A 23736-nucleotide genomic window follows, 5' to 3' on the forward strand; every position below is an offset into this window, starting at 1 on the left:
TTTTTGGGCTGCACGACCTCTTGTGACCCCCTGGTGATTGATATAAGCCACCGTCGTGGTGTTGTCAAACTGAATCCTGACAGGACAGTCCCGTAGTCTGACTGCCAAGATTCTAGGGCCAGACGTACTGCCTGAAACTTCCAAAAAAAAATAAAAAAATAAAAAAAGGTGACCTCTAACCTGGACCATCTCCCTCCAGGGCTTCTCTCCAGCCTAGAAGGCTGGCATCTGTTAACACCTTCCAGGATAAAGATTTTCCCTTTTGCTGGATAACAACCACCAATTTAGGCTCTGGCTACGTCAGGAGCCAAGCGTATTGGAAACAAACAAGGCCTGAATTTTTTATTTTTTTATTCTAGACCGTCAGGATGGTATCTTGAAGCAGTTTTTGAGTAAAACTGCGCATAAGAGATGGCCTCGAAGGAGGACACCATTTCCCCTAAAAAGCTCCTGCACAGCCATTGAAGGAATTTTCCTTTGTTTTCATAAGTTAAATTAGTCCTACAATGGAACTGATTCTTGTCTGGGGTAAGAACAACTTCATAGAAATGTTCCCATTCAGAATACATAAGCTATGCATGAATAGGAAAAAACATCCCCAGGTGGGGGAGGTTCTAATGAACTCAATTAGAGGTAGATACCTCAATAGCCTGTGCTGCAGGCACAAGCACCTGACTTGTGATGCTACTCCTTCAATCTCCTCCGAAGAGGATAAACACATCTCTTCCAATATTTTGGAAGATCTACCTGATCCCCAGACACCTGCACCTCAACAAAAGGGCCCCGAGGACTAGATGGGAATCTGCCGTTTAGTCCTCCTATGGAGAGACATGATAGCATCAATCTTCTTTTCAAACTTTTAAATGGTAGAAGAATATAACCCGTTTGTATGATATATACAGGGACTTAAGTGTTCTACCCCTGACGGCTCAATCTGACTAGCCATATCCCTTCCCAGAGGAGGATGACATTCTTTTGGAAATGCATTAAGTTTACAGTGCAAAACAAATGACCTTTTGGAGATGTTCCTGGTCCCATTACCATTCATAGCCTGAAGCATAAAACAGAGGCACTATGCAAAAGAATGTACATTGCTAGGCTATAGTTCAGCACCATTAGCTGCTATTAACCCTAGCTTAAGTAAAGTATGTGCCAAAGGAGGAAGCCTGTGTTCACCAACCTGACCCAGCCATCCACTTTGCTCTGTCCCTCCCCAGCCAGCAGAAGCTTTCACACATACAGTGCTGAGACCAGCTTCCTCCATGTGTGGCCGGCATCTGATGCCGTTAGCCATGCCCCCCTGCGAATTACGCCCACCCCCCTTTCCTTTATAGGAAAGTGCTTTCCCATGCTAGTGGTGTCCTGTGGACCTGTAAGCATGGCGGGGGAGTAAGTCCTCCGCTGATGCTAAACTCTGGTTACACACAACCCTGGAACTGCGACAGCACCCTGCCAGTAAAAACGTTATGACCTTACTACCAAAAAGTACTGGTTCCCAGGGCCCAGCTCTCCAAAAGAAGCGTTCGCAAGCAAAACCTTGTTTCTTCGGACACGAGGCCTGGGTACCTTTCATTTAGCCCATAAAAAGACATCAGAGCGGATTCGGTCAGCATGGCTAGCCCTCATCAAGGATTGCTACCTGTGGAGCTCAGCACAGCATATCTTTACTAGTGACCAACACCTTAGACACTGGCGAAAAAACTGAGGACTCCCAGTAATGGGAGGGGTTATATAGGGGGGTACACACCTTAGGGGTGTGCCAGTGTCCAGCACCTGTCGGTCCGATATAACCCACATAGCAATTACTATGGCTCTGTGTCCCCTGATGCAAGAAAAGAAAAAACAGTGGTGATTAAATACCACCTAAAGAAAGCTTTTTTTTTTTTTTTTTTTTTTTACACAAAGACAAATTTCATATGCATATGGGTACAGTATTGCATGACTGAGTAATTGTTATTCAAAATGAGAGCGCACTGAAAGCTGAAAATTGGTCTGGTTAGGAAGGGGGTATAAGTGGCCAGTGGACAAGTGGTTAAGCTAGAGATAGGGCCACAGCTTAAAACCTAGAGAGCACTCCACAGCTAACACCATATGCAAAGTTGAGTCAAGAAATTACACTAAAAGCTATTGATACCTCAAATCGGCTAGCAACTAGGTACAGACCAGCCCAAGCAGTGATGTGGATGTCTTGATTTAATTTATGAAAAAATATCAGCAGTGTATAAAATTTAAGTCCTCTATGAAAAACATAAAAAATTATGACTTAGAGCTCAAAAAGGCATCCAACCTCCTAGGACACTAGCAAAAATGGTTATGCTGGTTACGGAAGAGCTTATTCAAGGGCTGACTTACAATTTTGTCCGTCTCAAAATCCAGTAAGCTGCAGTATAAAATAACTTTCAGTATTCCTGTGTCCCTCAATGGACGAGAGAGAAATTAGCACTTCTGATCTATATAAACAGGCTCTGCACTGACAACCAGGCAACTAGCATTTTCAAAGTGGGAGGCCAGCAGTAGCAGTCCACATATTTCTCTCCTGGCAGATTTACCTTAATGAGTCTCGTACACACATAGCTCACGTCTGACTCGCCCATTCACACATCATAGCCACAAGAAAGACACACTACACTTTAGTTGTTTAAACAGTGTTTATATACTAAATCTGACATGCTACATCAGCTGTGGAGCTCTCCGCAGATGAAGCTTTTTTTCTTGTTCATATATATATATATATATATGAAACTGGACACATGTTCATCACGCATAAACAATAGATTATGCAGTTAACTAATGTAATACACTTTTCTGGCTCCTGATGCAGGAGTGAAAATTATAAACTTGTCTTTTTTTAAACTTCTTTTCTGATGTAGTATTTAAATAAAATCACAGTATGAAGTATTGAGTTGCTGAGCATTAAAATAGAATAACCTGTAACCCATTTAAAACATCTCCAACAGAAAAAGGGTTTTTAGGTCCATGAAATTAAATTAAAAAATAAAAGTATCATGTTTAAAGACGACAAATCAACATTCACAAGTGACAATTTCCTGTTTTTTGGAATTGTGTATGTAAAGCAAGTATAATTTTTTACATACAAACACAGAAAAGGGGGAGCGAGAAGCTGGAGATAAAATTCTCCAAATATAAACCCCTGGCTTTTAATTGGAACGTTAGGTCATTTAGAAGTAGAAAATTTGATGGAAAATGCAATGATTCCTCAAGCTTCTGTGAAGGTGTATCATGGGAAAAGAATACATGCTGTGTAGTACACAAATAATCCTGAGAGTCTCTTAGAAAGCAGCATTTGAGAGCACATGTTCCAGGATGTTTCCAATTTTATATGGGACTAGACTCCAAAGAAAAAAGGTTTTGCGCTTGAGTTTTAGATTCGATGACATGTCTAGAACATAAGGAAACAAATTCAAAAATACTTGTGGTAAAGTTTTTCACATGGATTTGTGAAACACGAAGTCCAATAACTTTGTTCGCTTTTACACACCGAGAGGAATGGGCAGTTACGTTGGTCTTTAGTCAAATGACCATGATGCACACTGTTGATAGTACGTTGACTACAACCTGGAAAACCAAATTACTAAGCCAATGAGATAATATTGGGTTTTTGATTCTATCATAGCCACCACATCCAAGTATGAATTAGAGGGATAACGGCAAAAGCTTTTAGTGAAAAATAAAAAAATTACGCCTGGTACTGAGAAAGGGGGCAACCGATGGTTCATGATAGAGATTTAAGCTTGTTTGCGGCGAATGTGTTGACACGTTTGGGTTGTTAACAGAGGGCATTATTAACTGTTTGAAAGAGTCCATCCTGGCTTTCTCCAAGATGTGCTCAAATAGTCTTCAATCCAGTGATTCCAGGAGTCAACGTGTGCCATGCGATTCATTCTCATCGTTCTAAAACAAAAACAGAAACAATCATCAGTCGAGTAAACAGTAAAAATTCTCATAGCAAGAGCTCAACCTCCCTTAACCACTTCAATACAGGGCACTTTCGCCCCTTCCTTCCCAGACCAATTTTCAGCTTTCATCGCTCTAGCGCTTTCAGTGACAATTGCGCGATCATGCTACACTGTACCCAAATGACATTTTTATCATTTTGTTCGCACAAATAGAGCTTTATTTTGGTGTTATTTATTCACGACTCAGTTTTTTTATTTTTTGCGATATAAGCGCAAAAAAAGCGGAAATTTGGAGAAAAAAAACAATATTTTCTTTTTTCTATTTTAAAAGAAATCCAATAAAATCTAATTTTGTCATAAATTTAAGCCAAAATGTATTCTGCTACATGTTTTTGGTAAAAAAAATTCCGTTAAGTGTATAATAATTGGTTTGTGTGATCACAGACATATGTACGCAAATGATCATGTACATATGTGTGAAGATAATCATTGGGACATGTGATTTTAGTGGGACATATGTGGGGGACATGTTTTTATTAGGGACATGTGTTTTTATTATTTGGGGACATGTGTGTTTTGGGAACATGTGTGTTTTGGGGACATATGTGGGGACTGTGTTTATACTGTGTGGTGTGTTGTGTGTTTACACTAGACTGATAATCAGTGAGTAAAAAGCTGTAAAAAACAGCTCATACTCACTGATCATCAGCCGGCTGCAGCGATCTGCTCTCCTCTCCTCAGCGATGACTTCTGTGTGAGGAGAGGAGGAGCCGATTGCCTAGCAACCGGCTGTTTGTTTACATCACATGACGGCCATGATTGGACCCGGCCGTCATGTGATCAGGAGGGCCAATCACAGAGCCCTCCTGCCGATCTGAGATGCGCGGTGTCCGGGTGACACGAGCACATCGGGATCGCGGCGCTGCGCGGGCACGTGCGATCCTGCTCCTTCTGAAGGACGTTCCTGAACGTCCTATCAGAAGTAGACGGCTCCCACCTGGCCGTATATGTGCATTGGCCGGGTGGGAAGTGGTTAAAGCTGACCTTTGGGTAAGGTAATATGCTTCCCTTTACCTACACTTTAATTCATACCTTTCTTCAAAGGAACCTGGTACTAAAATGGCACAGAAACAGTTTGACACAGAAAATGCTAGTTTATTCTTATGGCTCAAATAATATGTACAATAAAGTAAAAAATAAAAAAATAAACCTCTTTCTAAAAGCTACAAGGCCCATGAAAACATGACAGCTCTGAATTGAGATTGGTGAGAGTTTACCGATTGGAAGACATAAGGCAGCCATAAACAGCTCAAAGTTTGTAAAACTCCTGCTGGATCAGCATTAGTTCGAACCGTGGACACCCCTGTCAACACCACATAGCTTGACAAAAGTTGATTTGGAAATCTAGGCGCTGGGTGAGGAATTGTTGGTCAAACAGTTACTTCATTCAATCAGATGTCAGAATACATTAGCAAGGGAGATTCCTCACACAAATCTCTGTTCTGTGAGGAGAGGCAGATCGTGAGTTCCTAATGGCTAGGAACCACGATCTGTCATCTCCTATAATCACAGTCCCCTCCCCCTACAGTTAAAACACCTAGGGAACAGTTAACCCCTTGATCGCCCCCTAGTGTTAACCCCTTCCCTGCCAGTGACATTTATACAGTAATTAGTGCATTTTTTCAGCACTGATCGCTGTATAATTGTCAAAGGTTTCAAAAAATGTGTCCAATGTGTCCGCCACAATGTCGCAGTCCCGATAAAAATCGCAGATCACCACCATTACAAGTAAAAATAAAAAAAATGCCATAAATTTATCACCCATTTTGTAGACGCTATAACTTTTGCTCAAACCAATCATACGCTTATTACGATTTTTATTACCAAAAATATGTAGAAGAATATATATCGTCCCTAAACTGAGGAAAACTTGCTTTTTTAAAAAGAAACTGGGGATAATATAGTAAAAAGTACAAAATAGTGTTTATCATTTGTTGTGCTTTTTGTTTATGTCGTAAAAAAATAAAATCCGCAAATAAAATACCACCAAAAGAAAGCTATATTTGGGAAAAAACACATCAATTTTGTTTGGGTACAGCGCCGCACGACCGCGCAATTGTCAATTAAACTGACGCAGTGCCAAATTGCAAAAAAAATGGCCTGGTCATCGAGCAGCTAAGTCTTCCAGGGCTGAAGTGGTTAAAATAAATAATTCTGATCACTTTTATTGCTGTCACAAGGAAGGTAAACATTGTCTGTGACAGTAATAGGTGGTGACAGGTAGAGGTCGACCGATATATCGGCCGGCATGTGAGCCAATATTTGGCGCGGTTTAATTAATCGGCATAGGCTGATTGTCCTGTTAAAAAAGGCTGATTATATCTTCAGCGCAACTTGCAAGTGACTTCTGTAATAGAAGTCAATGCAAGTTGCCTGAAGACTTCAGTGGAATGACTTGTCTCCTCTCTGGGCAGTTTGCCAAGAAAAGAGATACAATGTTTATAATTATGAATGAACTGAATGAACTCTGTGTGTAGGAGTTCTCAGTTTAACCATTTAAAGACAATCTTTTCTGACACTTGATGCTTACAAGTAAAAATCCTGTATTTTCTGCTAGAAAATCACTTAGAACCCCCAAAAATTATATATATATTTTTTTAGCAGAGACCCTAGGGAATAAAATAGTTTTTTTTTATCTAAATTATAATAAATGTTTAAATGTAAGAAATTTTCTGCATCACTTATTACTTAAGGCTGCTTTCACACTGGAGTGGGCAGGCGCTGACGGTAAATGCTACTAGTTTTAGCGGCGCTATTCGGCTGCTAGCAGGGGCACATATAATCCAGCTAGCGGCCAAGGAAGGGGTTAAATGTGCCCGTGAAGCGCTGCTGCCAAATCGCATTGCAGGCGCTTTGGCAGCTGTGCCCATTCATTTCAATGGGCAGGAGTGGTGGAGGAGCGGTATACACCACTCCAAAGATGCTGCTTGCAGGACTTTTTTTTTTTTTTTTTTAACGTCCTGCCAGCGCATCTCCTCAGTGTGAAAGCACTTGGGCTTCCACACAGACTGCAGGGGAGCCATTTTGCAGGCACTTTACAGGTGCTATTTTTGAAAAACGCCCCAGTGTGAAAGGTGTCTGTTAGATTTTATGAGATGAAGGGGGGGGGGGGGGGGGGGGGGGTTGCGCCTAACATATCGGCCCCCAAAAAAAAAAATCGTCATCATATCGGCCGCTGCAATTTCTTAATATCGGCACTGGCCAGAGAAAACCCCATATAGATTGCCAAAAACAGCAATTCTGAATACTGACTTTTTTTTTTTTAAATCAGCGCCATTGGCAACTGAGTAAACGGGAAGTGACGTTGCTTCGGTGTTTTCATATAGGAGACTGGAACGAAGGCGTTTCCGGCTTTGTCTGTCTCAGTCTAGTGGGAGGAAGTGCCAGATCGTGGACCAGGTTTGATAACGGATGGACGTCCCCTCCTGCTCCTTTAGGATAATAGCCGAGCGGATTTTAGCCGCATCGGTTGTTATTCCTAAAGAGCGGAACTGCCCGCTCTAAACAAATAAAAAACAAAATCAAAAAACGGTACCAGGGTGATGCCAGCTGCATCATTAAAGGCCCATTAAAGGCAAGGCCGCATGTGTGTACCCAGTGCATCACCCCGGTATAACCCATTAAAGGCAAGGCCGCATGTGTGTACGGCCAGTGCTAAAGGGTTAAAGACACTAGATTTCTAGGGCCTGGCAACATTGTCTGGGTCTTTTTTTTTTTTTTTTTAAATCAGACAATGGAAGTGCTTACAGTGGCAAGTAAAAGGCAGGTCTGACCAACAGAAAAAAATAAATAATTGTACAGTATTCCTATCTTCAGTTGCATAAACTGGTGGTGACTGAAGCAGCAGATCACCAAGATCAGACAGAAAAAAAAAAACAAAGGCAGAACATAAAGCTGCATTAAACCCAAAACCAAAAAGTGCAATATATTGCAGCTTACCAATCATTAGATGTGATAGCTGTATTACTTGTCTTTTTCCATAATTTTTAGCCTTGTGATCTAGCCAGCAATATACCTTGTGCATCAAGAGTGCACCCACTTCTGATGAAGCAGCACAGGGGGGTACCTTTGGACAGCAGCATTGTCAGTCTGGGAGAAAGGGTGTGTTAGATTTACTAGCAGATTTAGACACACTAACAAATCAAACCACTTTCCAATGACCCACAGTACATTTACTGCAGGCGGCGGCAGGGTGCAGGCTGGATCACATACATACAAGTCCTCCCAGCTGATGGACATAGCAGATAGCGGATCCTGGTATCGTATGATCGCAAAAATTTATTTTATTCATAAAAGCTGTGTTTTCTGTAGAGTGATGCTGTGATTGATCCAGATACCATGTAATAGCTGTGTGCCAATCACAGCACCCTGTACCGTGTGATTAGCAGTAGCCAATTACAGATCACATGTAACCCTTTCATGACAGTTGAAAACATTGCTGTAAAAAAATAAAAAGAAAATCCATGACCACTTGATTGCTATGGTGAAACTGAACTACTCTGGAGAGTAGTTAAAAAAATAAATAGTAACTTTTTTTTTTTTACAAATATTTGTATAACAGTATATATGTATTTTTTAACATACTGTCCTCAGTTAGTATCCCTAATCACCACCACACTAGTCATATAGTGTTGTACTGGTGACAGTATGTAGAAAAAAAAAAAAAAAAAATGACAAAATTGCAACTTCAAAAAAACTCATTATGCCGCTTACTAAATATCTCAACCCATCTACTTTCCAAAAAAGAGGTAATTTGGGAGGAAATTGGACTGGGCATTTTAAGGTCCTCAATAAGATGGCCATCAGTACATTAGGATTGATGAATTTTCTCTATCTCCCTCTATCCCTCTCTCTCCCCCCCTATATCTCTCTCTCCCCCCCCCTATATCTCTCTCTCTCCCCCCCTATATCTCTCTCTCTCCCCCCCTATATCTCTCTCTCCCCCCCCTATATCTCTCTCTCTCCCCCTATATCTCTCTCTCTCCCCCTATATCTCTCTCTCTCCCCCTATATCTCTCTCTCTATCTCTCTCTACACATATACACACACACACACAGATAGTGTAGACACAAACCAATTGATACATTAATTGGGATTATTTTTATTACCAGAGACATGTAGTAGCAGAATACATTGTGGCATAAATTTGTAAAGAGATTGTGCGTTTCAAATAGTTTTTTCATTTATATTGCAAAAAATAAAAACCCAGTGGCGATCAAATACTACCAAAAGAAATACCACCAAAATTGTGTGAAAATAAAATAAAAAATAAAATGTTCATTTGAGTACAGTGTTGGTGTGTTTGCCAGTGGCTGAGCACCAAAATTGGACTGTTCATGAAGGGAGTAAAAGCTTCCAGAGCTGAGATGGTTAAGCCAAACTGCAGCTAACACTTTATAAGCTGATAGTTTTTTTGGGGGGTGAGTAAAGGTTTTACATTTTAAAAAAAACATTGTAAGCACCCATCAGTGTTAAATTGTCTCTTCCCTGTATCTGCTACATCTGCAGGAGAGCTTGTTCTTTTGAGTAAAGCAAAAAAAAAAAAAAAAAACTTACGGTAAGTAAACCCTCACATCTTGTAAAGTAATCCTATCAGTTTAAAACAGGAATGAAAGGCAAAGTGCAAGTGTTTGTATTATACATGTAATCACATAACATTTTGGCTAGAATCCTACTTTGAGAAAACAATTAGTATGACACTGCAAAGCATTTTGTATCATTTATCCTTACCTCGTGGCCAGTCGGAAGGTGAGCGGTTGTGATTGGCTTGGCGTTTAAAGCCACGTTCATAGTCTTCCTCTCCTGAGCTGCCATCATGATGGTATTTTCTTTTTTTCGAGCTTCCATAATCTTGATGGTAGTTGGAGTAACCATTTCTGTGGTGATAGGGCTCAAAATTACGTGAATAAAAGTGATTGTTGTATTTGAAGTTATAGCCACGATCACGCCCCCTGCTGTTGGCCCATCCTGATTTATAGTCTTTGCAGGCCCAATAGTCTTTATCATAATGCCCCCGATCTCTATAAGGAGAATAATGTCTTCTGTGTTTCTCCCTGCTTCTTGATCGGTCCCTTTTAGAATGGTAATATGAATAGCGATCTCCAGTTCTCCCTCTGCTTCGTGAGCGCTGCCTGTCATAGTCTCTGTGTTTGTAGTGTCCACTACTGGAGTGATCCCTGTGTCTGGATTCCCTATCCGACAACCTATATCGGTCATATTTGGATCTGTCAAAGCTTTGTGACCGTCTATCACCGTTACTTTTGTGGTCTTCTGAGGATCCAGAAGACTGTGGTAGTGACTTGTTCTCTGCAATGTTCTCAGTGTCCATTAACCTGATGCTAGTCTCCTCGTTTGGTGGGATTTCTGGTTTTATCACAGCCTTTTCTGTTTGCAGCTGCGGTCTAAAAGAAAAAAAAAAAAAAAAAAAAAAAAAAGGAATAGATCATTATTGTTCTAGATTATTTTATCAGTCAATCCAAAACGGGACATTTCAGATTTGGGCATATGTCAACAGGCTCAGCCTCCAAGAATTCCATAATATGAGTAGGGATGAGACGAACACCCCCCGTTCGGTTCGCACCAGAACATGCAAACAGGCAAAAAATTTGTTCAAACACCATTAAAGTCTATGGGACACGAACATGAATAATAAATAGTGCTAATCTTAAAGGCTTATATGCATGGTATTGTCATAAAAAGTGTTTGGGGACCTGGGTCCTGCCCCAGGGGACATGTATCAATGCAAAAAAGTTTTAAAAACTGCAGTTTTTTCAGGAGCAGTGATTTTAATAATGCTTAAAGTGAAACAATAAAAGCGTAATATTCCTTTAAATTTCGTACCTGGGGGTGTCTATAGTATGCCTGTAAAGTGGCGCATGCTTCCCATGTTTAGAACAGTCCAACAGCAAAATTATATTTCTAAAGGAAAAAAAGTCATTTAAAACTCGCAGCTACAATGAATTGTCGGTCCACAATACACATAAAAGTGCATTGATAAAAAACGGCAGGGGAACCCCGAACCAAAAAAAAAAAAAAATGCGTTCGGGTCCTCCTAAATTCCATGGTATGGCTATTAAGGGGAACCCTGCGCCAAAAAAAAAAAAAAAGCATGGGTGTCCCCCTCAAAATCCACACCAGACCCTTATTCGAGCACGTAACCTGGCAGGCCGCAGGAAAATCGGAATCTGGAAGACCCCTCGTGTGAATTGGTAATGGGGTATCCCCTACCATTTCACAAAAAAAGTGACAAGCTGAAGCAAGATGCGGGACGAGAAGAGCGGAGGAAGAAGAACAGTCTTGTGTTTTTATTAACCTTTTTGTCACTACCCCATTAACAACTCACATGGGGGACGGGGCTGGGATCTGGGGGTCCCCTTGTCAAAGGGGGCTTCCAGATTCCGATAAGCCCGCCGCAGACCCAAACAACCACCGGGCAAGGGTTGTGGAAATGAGGTCCTTCTTCACATCAACATGGGGACAAGGTGCTTTGAGGGGCTCCTTTACAGACATACGATAGACACCCCCCAGGTACAAAATTTAAAAGAATATTACACTTTTACTGTTTCACTTTAAGCATTAAAATCACTGCTCCCAAAAAACATTTTTGCATTGATACATGTCCCCTGGGGCAGGACCCAGGTCCCCACTTTATGACAATACCATGCATATAAGTCTTTAAAATTAGCACTATTGATTTCTCCCATAGACTTTTAAAGGGTGTTCTGCGGCTTCCAAATTTGCCGTGAACACCCAAAATTGTTCGCAGTTCGGTGGACTGGCAAATAGCCAATGTTCGAGTCGTATATAAAGCTCATCCCCGATTATGGAGCTTTAATAAGAGCACCCAAACATCTGGGGTTAAATCACACTCAATTATCATGGAAGAGGGACTCCAACCCCCTTCTGTTCTATTTGTATACTTTGGAACTACAGCAAAAGTGTATGTTGTGGGTACAGAGTGGGAAGGACAGGAGGTAATTAACATTCTTAGGTTCAGTTCTGCTGTAGGAAACCCATGATCCCCCTACCTTAACCACAAAACTGAGTCAACTCTGACATCTCACATATATGTGAAAATCTGCATTTTTTGCTAGAAAATTAGTTTGAACCCTTCAACAATATGCATTTTCTAAAAGAAAAGTCCCTTTAGAATAAAATGTGTTGCAATTTTTTTATGTCACAAGATATTTGCGTAGCAGTTTATCAAACACACATTTTTAGGTAAAAAGTGTGTTTATGTTAAATTAATTAAATACCAAATTTTTTTAATAAAATATAAAAGATGTGATTATGTCAAGTAAATAGATACAAAACATAACACTCCTTAAAACTGTACACACCCGTGAAATGGTGACACACTTTGATATATTAAGTTATCCACAGGTTGGGAGGCAGGCACATGTGTGAATTACAGCACCAGAGCCGATTGCTGCTGTCAGCCACACGGGGGGACCCATCGCCTGCTACACATCCTGGGAGTTCCCCCATGACAAAGGGGAAGCAAAACAGTCTATGAGGCCACTGGAGGATTGTTTCCTGGAGCCAGCAGAATATGGCCACCGCTAGTCTTTGCACACCATCCACACTGCAGTAGACTGACCATGAGGCTGCACAGCTGGTACATTCTCTCCTGAACCAGGTGAGCATGCTTTCATCCCTCACAGACCAACTCCTGCATAGTGGTTGACACCCTGAGTGGTTCTCTCTTCAAACCATGGGTTACTCTCAGGATAGAGCCACGGAAAAAATGATCATAAGACAGAGCAGCCATGTAGCCAGCCCTGAGCCCCTGGCCTTGTCTTTCCATAGAAGACACAATGCAGTCAGAAAAGACACACTCAGGGTTATCATGTAAAGGGACCGGGGTCACTCAACCTGTCGCAGGAAGAATTCTTAAATAAAAGCCCCCAGAACCACTAGGGAAGTGTGGGCTATCACCTGTAGTGAAGAGACTGCTCTCTATGCATCCAATAAGACATGTTGTGCTGCACTACGGAAAGCAACTAGTCCCAATATGAGGCAAGGCCTTGCCTTCCAGGCAGCCAAAGTTACTGTAGGTGGACAATGGAATGAGACTGGAGATCAGCTGTTTCAAAAGATGGTCCAGTAGCAGCATTGGGATGGTGCTTCCTCTAAAAGCTGTAGAGAAGGGAGGAGAAGAACAACCATGCTCTGTCCCTCAGCCTCAACACCCACTGCATTAAAGCCAGTGAAGGCTGAATAGGCATGCAACAGTCTGGTAGTTCCTTGTGCTTCAGCCCAACCTGCCTTGCTCACCAAAAAGGAGTATTCAGAGACAGGGTCACAACTGTGGCTGCTGGGCTACAGCTCTGAATGCGTTAAGTACTCCATCACCAACAGTACACAGAGGTCCCAATGCAGGGCCCAATGCCTGAAGGTCACATTGCAGGCTAGCCCTGCAAAGGTCCAAGTCCAGCAGGGTCCAAGTATGGCCTCCAAAACGATTGCCAAGGATACACCAATTCAGATGGCTGCTATGTAGAAATCAGCAATGGAGGTATTTTTATTGAACTAAGAAATTAAAATGCCAATGGTGTAACGGTTTATTGAAAACATCAACGAAAAAAAAATAAAAAGTACTCCAATTACTGAAAGGTTTCTTCACAATAAGCGCTGTGAAAATGTGGAATAAACCTCCCCTCCAGAGGTGGTTCTGGCCAGCCCAGTAGATTCCTTTAAAAAAGGCCTAGATTCTTTCCTAAATGTACATCACATGACTGGGAACTAACATTTATAAGTAAACTTGATCCAGGGAAAATCCGATTGGCTCTCGGGGGATCAGGAAGGATTTTATTTCCCCTGCTGTTGCAAGTTGATCATGCTTTGCTGGGGTTTTCTTGCCTTCCTCTGGATCAACTGTGGGTGAAGGATTGTGCATATGGAATTGTAGGTTTTTTTTTTGGTTGAACTGGATGGTCTTTTTTCAACCCGACTAGCTATGCAACTATGAAGTTAGTAGTCTAACGGCGAAATTACAAAAGCAAAAAAACAAAAAACACACAACCTCCTAGGAGACAATAGCTGGGTATAGAAATGGTTACAAGAGCTGGCTTAAATTTTGTTTGCCAGAGACCCAGTCTCCTCTACAAAGCAGTATAACCTGAATGTTTCAGAATGCCTGTATCCCTCAAATGGATGGTGGAGAAACCTTAAAATGGTTCTAAAGCCTAAACATTTTTTAGGTAAACGCATTCCTTGCATTAAGGTAAAAAATGTATTTCTCCCCCCTCCCCTTACCCCCACCCCACACACAGTGTTCATTTCATCTACCACTGTGCCCATCTGCAGCAGCTTTCTCTTCACTTCCTGGTGAGCCTTTTGCTGCCATCAAAGCCAGTAACACGACGCAGATAGCAAGGCTCAGGCGCTAGCTTTAGCCTGCATAAGTGTCCTCCCACAAGAAGTGGCTTCCTATGGGGTACTCACCAGAGAAGAGGAGCCAGATGTACTGACTGGGCACCCGGGAAGAGGAGGTTTGGGCAAGTATAAACCTGCTTGTAAATGCAAAAAAAAAAAAAAAAACCCTTTTTTTTTAACAAAAACATATTTCTGTATTACCTCTGCTCTGATGCTGTCATTTCACATGCATAGCTTGGTGGAGAAGCTGCTGTTGTAGCTGTGTTCTCTGTGACCAGAATGTATGAAGATTCAGTCTAAAATTAAAAACACACCATATTCTGAATTTGTTATACAAGCAGCAAATTCCTTTTTAATCTAAAGTAAATCATTTTGAAAATTCATGTTGCGGTATAAAAAAACAAAAAACATCTTTGAAGTGCCGTACCCTACAGCAAACAGTCTGATGTGCTTTAATGATCTGACAACCGTAAACTGAAATATGATTGGCTGCTGTGGGCTACTGCACTGTAGACTCTTAGCTTTCTGCACTCCCCTATGGAAGATACTTGATTCTGAAAACCAAATAAATCCAACAGAGGCTGAAACAGGAATAAGAAAAACGATATACAACAATGGCTAAAATACAAGCCCTGATTCAAAAGAGGTGACTTGAAAATGCTTATCAATTCATTAATTCCATCATATACTTTGAGTTGAATGCATGAGGTAAAATCTCCTTTGCAACCCTATTTTGTGTTCCAGGGACTTACAATGGCTTAGATGCAAAAGAGTATCTAATATAGTGTATTTTCAAAGGTAACTTTCTGCTGAGAGAAACTACCAACAAAACAATAGGCACCAACCATGGTATGAAAACTGCTGTATAACATGCTGTATATCCCCTCAGCCACAAAAAGAAAAAATATTTTGCTTGGTACACATTGAAGGATGTCTGGCATTACAGAAAGAAACGTGACTGTTTAACTGTATAAGGTGGCTGTTACAAATTCTGGCATAGATTTACAATACAGTCAGCTGATTGATAATCATACACACAGCATTCTTTCAATAGGGCCTGTACTGAGTGGCCAAAAGCCTTTGTTCAGAATGCAGCAGCCAACCACTCGGCATGGGACCCGAAAGCAAGTGGAAACCACTGGAGTCACAGTGTCTACTTCAGAGATTTCCAGATTCCAGGGGCATTGGCCAGGTATAGTACATGCATACAGTAGTTACATGTATAGAGCAATGTAACTACGTAGAAAATATCCTTACCTGGAATTCTCATGAAATAAATCGGTGTATACAAATTTTGACTTAATAGCTTTCACTAGCAAGTGTTTTCACTTTACTTAAAAGGTGCAAATAATCAATAGACAGTGCTGCGCTATTCAAAAAAAAAAAAAAAAAAACAATCATAATAAAGGTATAACTAAAAATGGTAATCAACATATATCGCTGAAAGTTCATATATAGTATCTGTGACTGATTGAAGTGAATAAATCAAATAAATCAATACATCCAAAGTGCTTGTGCTTTCCTCCACCAGTCCCACAGGCCGCTTGCCTCACATCTGAATAAAATCAGCAGCGTTTCCCCCTGGGGATAATAGAGAAGGCCGGCGTGGTAATCACTTTCCTCCAAGTAGGGGATGGAGCCTGCATATTGATGTTACATTGTGTCCATCTTGACACCTATTGCCTCTGAAATGTGGTTTCAGCTTGCATGGCTTACAATGCTATCTTTATGAGTGTTATACCTTACCTTTTTATATATTATTAAACCAGGGCTCAAAATTTCAAGTCCTGAGCTACTAGCCAGGCCTCAAGGGTTACTAGTTGCCCCACCCAACCCCTACCCTGCCCCAAAATTCCAACCCTAAACAGGCCCTCAAAAATTATGTCATTAAACTACCCTTAAATGTTTTATGCAGAATTAAGCAACTTTACCAAAGCAGCTTCACCCGTGTCCATCGTGCTGCATACCTGTGTCCATCCTGCAGGGGAGCAGAGAGGAAGAGCATTGCTGACTGGATGATAAGAGCACTGAGGGACACTTGATTTCAATTGCTGTGTGTTCCCGCCACTCAGCGTCCCGTGCTGTGTGCGACAGCAAATGCAGGAAACACTCTGCTATTGAAATGAAAGCTGCTAGCGATGTCCCTTGTGCTCTGAATCATCCAGCCCTCTCCTCCCCTCTGCGAGTGATGGGGAAAGGACTCCAATACAACCCGCCAGCCGGCAGTGCTCACCCCCCTCCCCCTCCCAGGCAGCCATTCCTCACCAGCCCTCAAAATTCACTCGCAAAATGCGAGCAAGCGAGTGTAATTTTTTAGGGCAGATTAACATTTTAATTGGCGAGCACTAGATTCTGCTTTCTTTTTGCATATCCATCATATCTGGTGAGATGACCAGAGTTTTTATCTCATGGGAAGAAGTGATTTGAAGGAGGAAAGTGAATACCAGCACCACGCCAGCCTTCTCCATTATCGCCAGAGGGGAACACTGCTGATTTTATTCAGATGTGACGTGAACAGCCTGCGAGACTGGTGGAGGAAAGCACAGGCACTTTGGATTTTTGCACCGTTGATTTATTGATTTTTTTTTTTAATTCACTCCAAATCTGTCACAGATACTATATATGAACTTTCAGCTATATATCTTTATTGATTTCCATTTTTAGTTACACCTTTTTTTTTTATAGCGCAGCACTAGTACTGATTTTTTTTTAATTGATGGAAAGAGCAGAACATTTTTCTGCCATAATCTGATGCCTACCCAACATTCACTCAACAGTTGTTTGACTTGCTTTCAAATAACTCAGTGCTATGATTATACGCAAAATTCTATGTGCCAAAACAGGTTTTCAATGACTGCATCTGTTACTTTTTCATTGAGCATACCTTATTCAGACTAACATTACAATCTTTGCTCAATTCAGTAGAGAACAGCAAATAAGTGTGTATATAAAGTGACATGCAATTTAAAAATGAAATTACCTCTAATAGTGAAAGCAAACAAAAGTTATTTTGTGCTCCCATTAGAGGGATTTCCTTCCAAATCTTGTCACAGTGATACAATCTGGGTAATCAGGACTATATAACGTAATATACTTACATCCTTCGACAATTCACAGATGCAAACAGATGTATTAGAGTCTACATGATTTTCGCCATTGTGGGAACTGGACATTGATGGTTCACAAGTGTCATGATTAGTGAACTCAATCTGATTAGCTGGACTGGATTCTAAAGGTGCTACCGATTCCTCTTTTAAACGTTCAGTCCTGTCTAGCATATCTGTGGGTGCACCAAGACTGTTTGCTGAAATCGCTCCATCTGTACACTTCCCACTCCATCTTCTCTTTCGTATCCCTTTCTGTTCTTCTTCAGATTCTTCAGAAGATTCTGTACCATAAGGAACTAACAAGTTGGACGTTACTTTAGACTTGCCATTGACTAAAGTTCCACGGTTCAACCTGATTGGTGCATGCTTTGATTCAGATTGTGTACTTGAGGTAGACTGCATTGGACATGGTTTAGTAGTGGTAGTCGATGTCAAGCTTGCACTAGTTGCAGACTCAGCATTGGGAGAATCATGAAAGGGTGGTCCTTGAAGAACAGGATGCGGCTTGTTGATAGTGATGGTAATTTTTTGTTTTTTGACTGTCGAGTTAATCGACACTTGCCGGTTGACTGGCAGTCCACCCATTGGCCTTTTAACGTTCGCACAATTATTGTTTAGAACTGGACCATTTACTGCAGATTTTGGTGACCGATTCCCATTCATGTGTTTCACATTCTGAAGGAAATTTAAAAAAACATAACATTTGTGATTAACAGCAATTTAATTCCATACATATTGTCTCTAATTTGTGTAAGATTTGCATTGTGAAATCACATATGCTACAAGGTACACTAGCCAAGATTTCTGAGTACAGGCTTTCCTAATCCTGGAATAGTGGATAGTTAACACTGGTGCTAACAAAAGAGTTTTATACCACAGCACAGGTGCTGCCAGGTCAGGTTTTTGTTTTGTTTTTTTCATCTACAGCTGACAATGCACAGGTAGAAAAACGCAGAGCACCCTGGGACCAGTGGAAGAAGAAATAAAACAAAATTAAAACATCAAGCCACTAGTAAGTAGTAAAGCATGCCAAGTTATTAAAGGCAAAAAAATAAATACAAAAGTGGACCTTTACTAAACTGTTAAAGTGAAAATAATGCATTGAAAGGATGATTAAGAGAATGACTGAAATAAGCAGAATACTGACTTTCTAAACTCCATATCTTGGAGTATAGTAGAGCCAGGTTAGAGGCTCATACCTTCAGGCGATTACCAATGCTGGCCATAATTTGCTATACTCCAAGATATGGATCTTACAGGCATATTAAAATCACACATCTTAATCATACAGTACAGAACACAGGCAATAACAAACCGTGGGCTATCCCCAAGCAATGAACGAGAAGGGAGGGCAACTAAACAAAATGAACTGTACCAATATGCCCAACAATGGCCAAAAAACCCAACTTCAGAATAGTGCCGCAAGAACTTTGCGGTGAAATGCTGCAATGGCAGAAGAATGGATAACCACCTTGCAGGACCTAAAGAGGATGGTCTTGGGCGTAAGAAATATTGTCATGGCTATGGAATAACTCCTTACAACTGGACCACCAGACACATCTGACAGATCTTATAGCAACCAAAAGGCTACTTTGCAAGAGAGGCTATCTGAGGTAACATCCCAGGTGAAAACAGGTGGCTTGTACAGGGCAGAGTAAAGTTGAGATCCTAAGGAAGCACAAGGAAATGCAAGCAGGGCTTGATGCAAGATAGACCTTGAAGAAAAAGGTATTGATAAGGAAGCACAAAGCCAGAGGTCTTTGAAAAAGTGTGAACAAGGCCAAAACCTGTCCTTTCACAGTGCTCTGGACTAAATTATGGTCAAGACCTGATTGTACGAAGGCCAGAATGCAAGGCACAGAGTACACTCTGAAATGGAATTGCCTGTGCTCACACCAAGCAAAGAAGAATTTCCAGGTACAACAGTAGATGTTTTTGGAAGTTGGCTTTTCTTGCTTTCAGCAAGGTAGGACTAGACCCCTCTGTCTTAAGACCTGAACTTCAACGTGGGTCTCCCATTTCAGAAAAACCCAGTTAAAGATAACTGCATAAAAGGCCCATTCACCTTGAGCTAAGCGGTAGCGGCTGAGGTAATCCACCCTCCAATTGTCCCCTGCTTGGATGTGGACAGCAGAGATCAGTGAACGATGTTTCTTCATCTATAAGATTATCAGGCTTGCTTCCGCAAGGCTGCATGACTCCTGGTGTACCCTTAAAATGGTTGATGCCACAGCTCTGGCATTGTCTGACTACACCCTAGATGGGTATCCTTTGCAAAAGAAGAGCCCAGTGTTAAAGAGCACTTCTTCCCAATCTGAAAAACTGGCATCTTATCACCTTCCAGTGACCAAGAAAGAGACTTCCCTACTGTTAATGTAGTTGTGAAAATAAAATGTTGCATACACTTTCTAATACAGTTATAATGGTGAAAGGTACCATAACTGCTTTTGGTTCGTTTCAAAAATTACGTTTCTTACTTTTTCGCAAAGTTTTAAAGTTCTGTTGTGTGACCATGCATCACTTCGAGAGTGGGAGTTGGGGTTAAGGAACACTGCCCAGATACAGTGTGCCTGTATTCCATCATCTCCTCAGGCTGCAGCAAGATGCAGGCTGTGACCATATGGAGATTTGTGCCAGAGGCAGGCTGTGATTGCTCGGGGGGGCCTTGGTGGCTAAAATAACTACTCAATACGGGCATGCTGTGTGTCTGCACAGTGTCATATACCTTTGAATGGAGAGTCATGAAAACTGACTACACAAGAACAGATTGGCTTCTGAGATCTGTGGTCAGAAAGCTAGGATCAACCAGGTACTTCAGATAAAATAAGTATATGAAAACGATAGATTTTTTTTTTTGGAGAGATTGCAAATGAAATTAGATGAAAGGTACAGCCTCAAATGAGGCTTAGATCATTAAGTGTGGGGTGTCTCTGATCTCAAATTTTAAATGTTGGCTCAAAGAAAGAATTTTCTTTTCAGGAAGGAAAACTTATGCTTGGGGTGTGTCCAAGACCAGACCCAAGCATTCCGGGTGCAGAGAAGGGTAGAAAGCAGATTTTTGAAATTTGTTCAATCGAACGCTGAGAGAATCTAAATCGTCCTATGGGCATTTACAATCCAGGAAATAAAAATCTTTCGCAGCTTGCTCCACTGCCTATGTCGGGAACCGATCCCTGAATCAAGGATAGCTAGGGAGAAGCCCTCTGCAAGGCAGAGGAACTGCCACTACTAAGGGAATCATAGAGGATGTTCGAAAAGCAGGACACACCCCCACCAACGAGAACTGGATAGGGCTTCTAACCAGACTGGTGGTGTACCTGTAATGTGGAAGACTCTTACATCTATGGGTGGAAGAGACCACCAATTCATATGCTCCCTCTCAAAGGGGAAAGAGCTTTGATGCACTGTCACAAGGGATCTTGATCCTTCAGGGTATTCCCAGTCCTCAAATAAGAATGACTTAAATAGCGGGTGTAGAAGAACGGTCTTAACAGCTAAAGAGCTCTAAAAGACCCTAGGCCTGGGGTAGCAAGACCTTAATACTCAAAAGATGAAAAGTAGGTACTGATGACGGGTTTAAATGGCCTAGAAGGTGACCAGGTCACTGTCGACAGGCAGTGAAAAATGACCAGAGATCTATGTGATGCTTCAGAAGCCGTAGCACATGCAGCATTCCACCCAGCAGAAACCAGTTCCTAAGAAACTGGGGCCAACCTGTGGCTGTACTGCTGTGTACACTCAGGTCAGGAAAGTGACAAAGAGCACAGTGCCCCAATATCACATTGGCTAGCAACACACATCCAGTTCAGTGAGGTCTGGGTAGGGCATTCAAAGTTAGTTTTGAAGAGCTGTCAACCTAGATAGCTGCCATGTACAGACCAGCTCAAGCAGAATTATAGCAAGGAGCCTCCTTGCAGTCATCAAGATTAGAATAGCAAAAAGAAAAGGACTTTTCAGGGGAGCTTCGGTGAAGGCATCCACCCCCCTAGGACACTAGCAAAAAACCTCAGGTATGCTGGGTAGAGGAGGGGTTATACTGGGGCTTGCTTATAACTTTCAGTTCGCCAGTGTACCATCCTCCTGTAGGCAGCAGTATAACCTGAATTTTATAAAAGTCCCTCAAAGGATGATAAAGAAAACCATAAATTCATATATATTGGATCAAAACCTAGGAATACATTCTTGCAAATTAAATGTTAATGCTCTAGAAAAGGCTCTCACCTTAATGATCTGTTGAGGTCCTATAAACAAAAATTTGGAAACACTTGCCCTCTGGCTGCAGCTGGGTTGCGGAGAATTAGGGCTGGATGACTGGAGAGCATATGATGCATCTCCGCTAGGAACATTTTGGGATCTGGGTGGGAAAAAAAAATAAAAATAAATTAGAGAATAAGAATAATGCTAAAATTATTTGGCAAAACCCCCATCAAAGGCTTTAGAGAAATGTATGTGGAAAAATGTATGCCATTAGCAAGAAAATACCTGATGTAGAATAAAAGGTATGCCTGCTGATTGAGGACTGTCCTGATGTCTGCACTAGACACAATAGAATCGTTCATAAGGTACCACTGGTCATTACTAGCCTGAAATACAACAGATATCACACAATAAACAAGTGCTAGAGTCAAAACAATTAAAGGATGGTGAAAACTCATATACTCACATAGTATCGTGGCCCATAGTATGTTTTCAAACAACACAAAAGTTTTAGAAATCTCACACCAAACTAAATGTTATAAACCAAATGAAGCTGTAGGAAGTAAAAATTACACCACATTGAGAATATGCACTGACCGACCACATTAGGTACACCTGTTTAATTGCTTGGTAACACAAATTGCTAATGAGCCAATCACATGGCAGCAACTCAAATCATTTATGCATCTAGACATGGTGAAGACAACTTGCTGAGGTTTAAACCGTGCATCAGAATGGGGAAGAAAGGAGATTCAAGTGACTTTGAATGTGGCATGGTTGTTGGTGGCAGAAGGGGTGGTCTGAGTATTTAAAAAAGCTGCTGATCTACTGGGATTTCATAAACAACCATCTCTAGGGCTTACAGAGAATGCTCTGAAAGAGAAAATATCCAGTGACAACAGTTGTGTGGACGAAAATGCCTTGTTGATATCAGAGAATAGGCAGACTGGTTTGAGATGGCATACCACCCCAATTTTAAGTACACAATGGGGTTTATTTACTAAAGCTGGAAAGTGCAAAATCAGGCTCACGTCTCCATAGAAACCAATGAGCTTCTAACCCCAGCTACAGCAGCAGCAGACCACACCGGGTTCCACTTCTGTCAGCCAAGAACAGGAAATGGAGGCTGCAATGTGCACAGGCTCAACAAAATTGTACAATAGAAGATTGGAAAAAAATGTTGCCTGGTCTGATGAGTTTAGATTTTAGCTGCAATATTCAGATGGTAGGTTCAGAATTTGGTGTAAACATGAAAGCGTGGATCTATTCTGCCTAGTATCAAAGGTTCAGGCTGGTGGTGGTGTAATGGTGTGGGGGAAATTTTCTTGCCACACTTTGGGCCCCTTTGTATCAATTGAGCATCATTTAAATGCCACGGCCATGGTTGCCGACCATGTCCATCCCTTTATGACTACAGTGTACCCATGTTCTGATGGCTTCTTCCAGCAGGATAATGCACCATGTCACAAAGCTCAACTCATCTCACCACTGGTTTCTTGAAAAATGGAGTTCACTGTACTCCAATGGCCTCTTAGTCACCGGATCTCAATCCAATAGAGCAAAAAAAAAAAAATACTGATCACTTCCTCAGAGTAGTAGAAAGCTACAATGGTAATATGTTGCACTGGTCACAGTGTGTTAAAAAAACAAAAACACCACCACACCAGTTATATGATGAAGCTGTACTGCACTGGCGACTATGGGAAAAAAATGTAAATGTATGTGTGTATATATCGACTACAAAAATATGTCAACGTACGTGCAGGGGGCCGATGCGTCAGTGCTCCGTATCTCCTGCTCTCCTCCGTGCTGCCGCCCCCTTCCCACTTCTCTGTGTCCCCCTCCGTGCTGCAGCTCCCCCTTGTTATCTCAGGATGGAGAGCGGAGGTAGAAGCCGGGAAACCCGGCTCCTTTGTTTTCAGAATGGCAGAGTCAGTGACCACTGACTCTGTCCATTCACATAACTGAAACATTGTAACCTCCTTTGATTACGATGTCTCAGTTAATGAATGGAGAGAAGCTGCTGTCTTCTCTCCATTCATTATCAGTGCAGCAGAGGCTGCAGAGAAAGGGACTGG

General features: G+C 41.5%; 1 protein-coding gene across 7 annotated transcripts in view; it reads right to left on the minus strand.

Moving 5' to 3' along the window:
* Positions 1-2629: 2629 nt before the first annotated feature.
* Positions 2630-23736, minus strand: part of USP42 (ubiquitin specific peptidase 42) — a 128112-nt gene continuing 107005 nt past the window's right edge. For all 7 annotated transcript variants that reach the window (XM_077449021.1, XM_077449024.1, XM_077449022.1 and 4 more), the window contains 6 exons: positions 21944-22044; positions 21683-21815; positions 17453-18136; positions 14556-14650; positions 9708-10378; positions 2630-3912 (listed from right to left, as the gene is read on the minus strand). In XM_077449021.1, the coding sequence (XP_077305147.1) occupies positions 3905-3912; positions 9708-10378; positions 14556-14650; positions 17453-18136; positions 21683-21815; positions 21944-22044 (1692 nt within the window). In that variant the 3' untranslated portion in view covers positions 2630-3904. The remainder of the gene's footprint in view (positions 3913-9707; positions 10379-14555; positions 14651-17452; positions 18137-21682; positions 21816-21943; positions 22045-23736) is intronic.

The sequence above is a fragment of the Lithobates pipiens genome, unplaced genomic scaffold (genome assembly GCF_037356315.1).
Source record: "Lithobates pipiens isolate NorthernLeopardFrog02 unplaced genomic scaffold, aLitPip1_a1.2 Scaffold_22, whole genome shotgun sequence".
Classification (NCBI taxonomy): domain Eukaryota; kingdom Metazoa; phylum Chordata; class Amphibia; order Anura; family Ranidae; genus Lithobates; species Lithobates pipiens.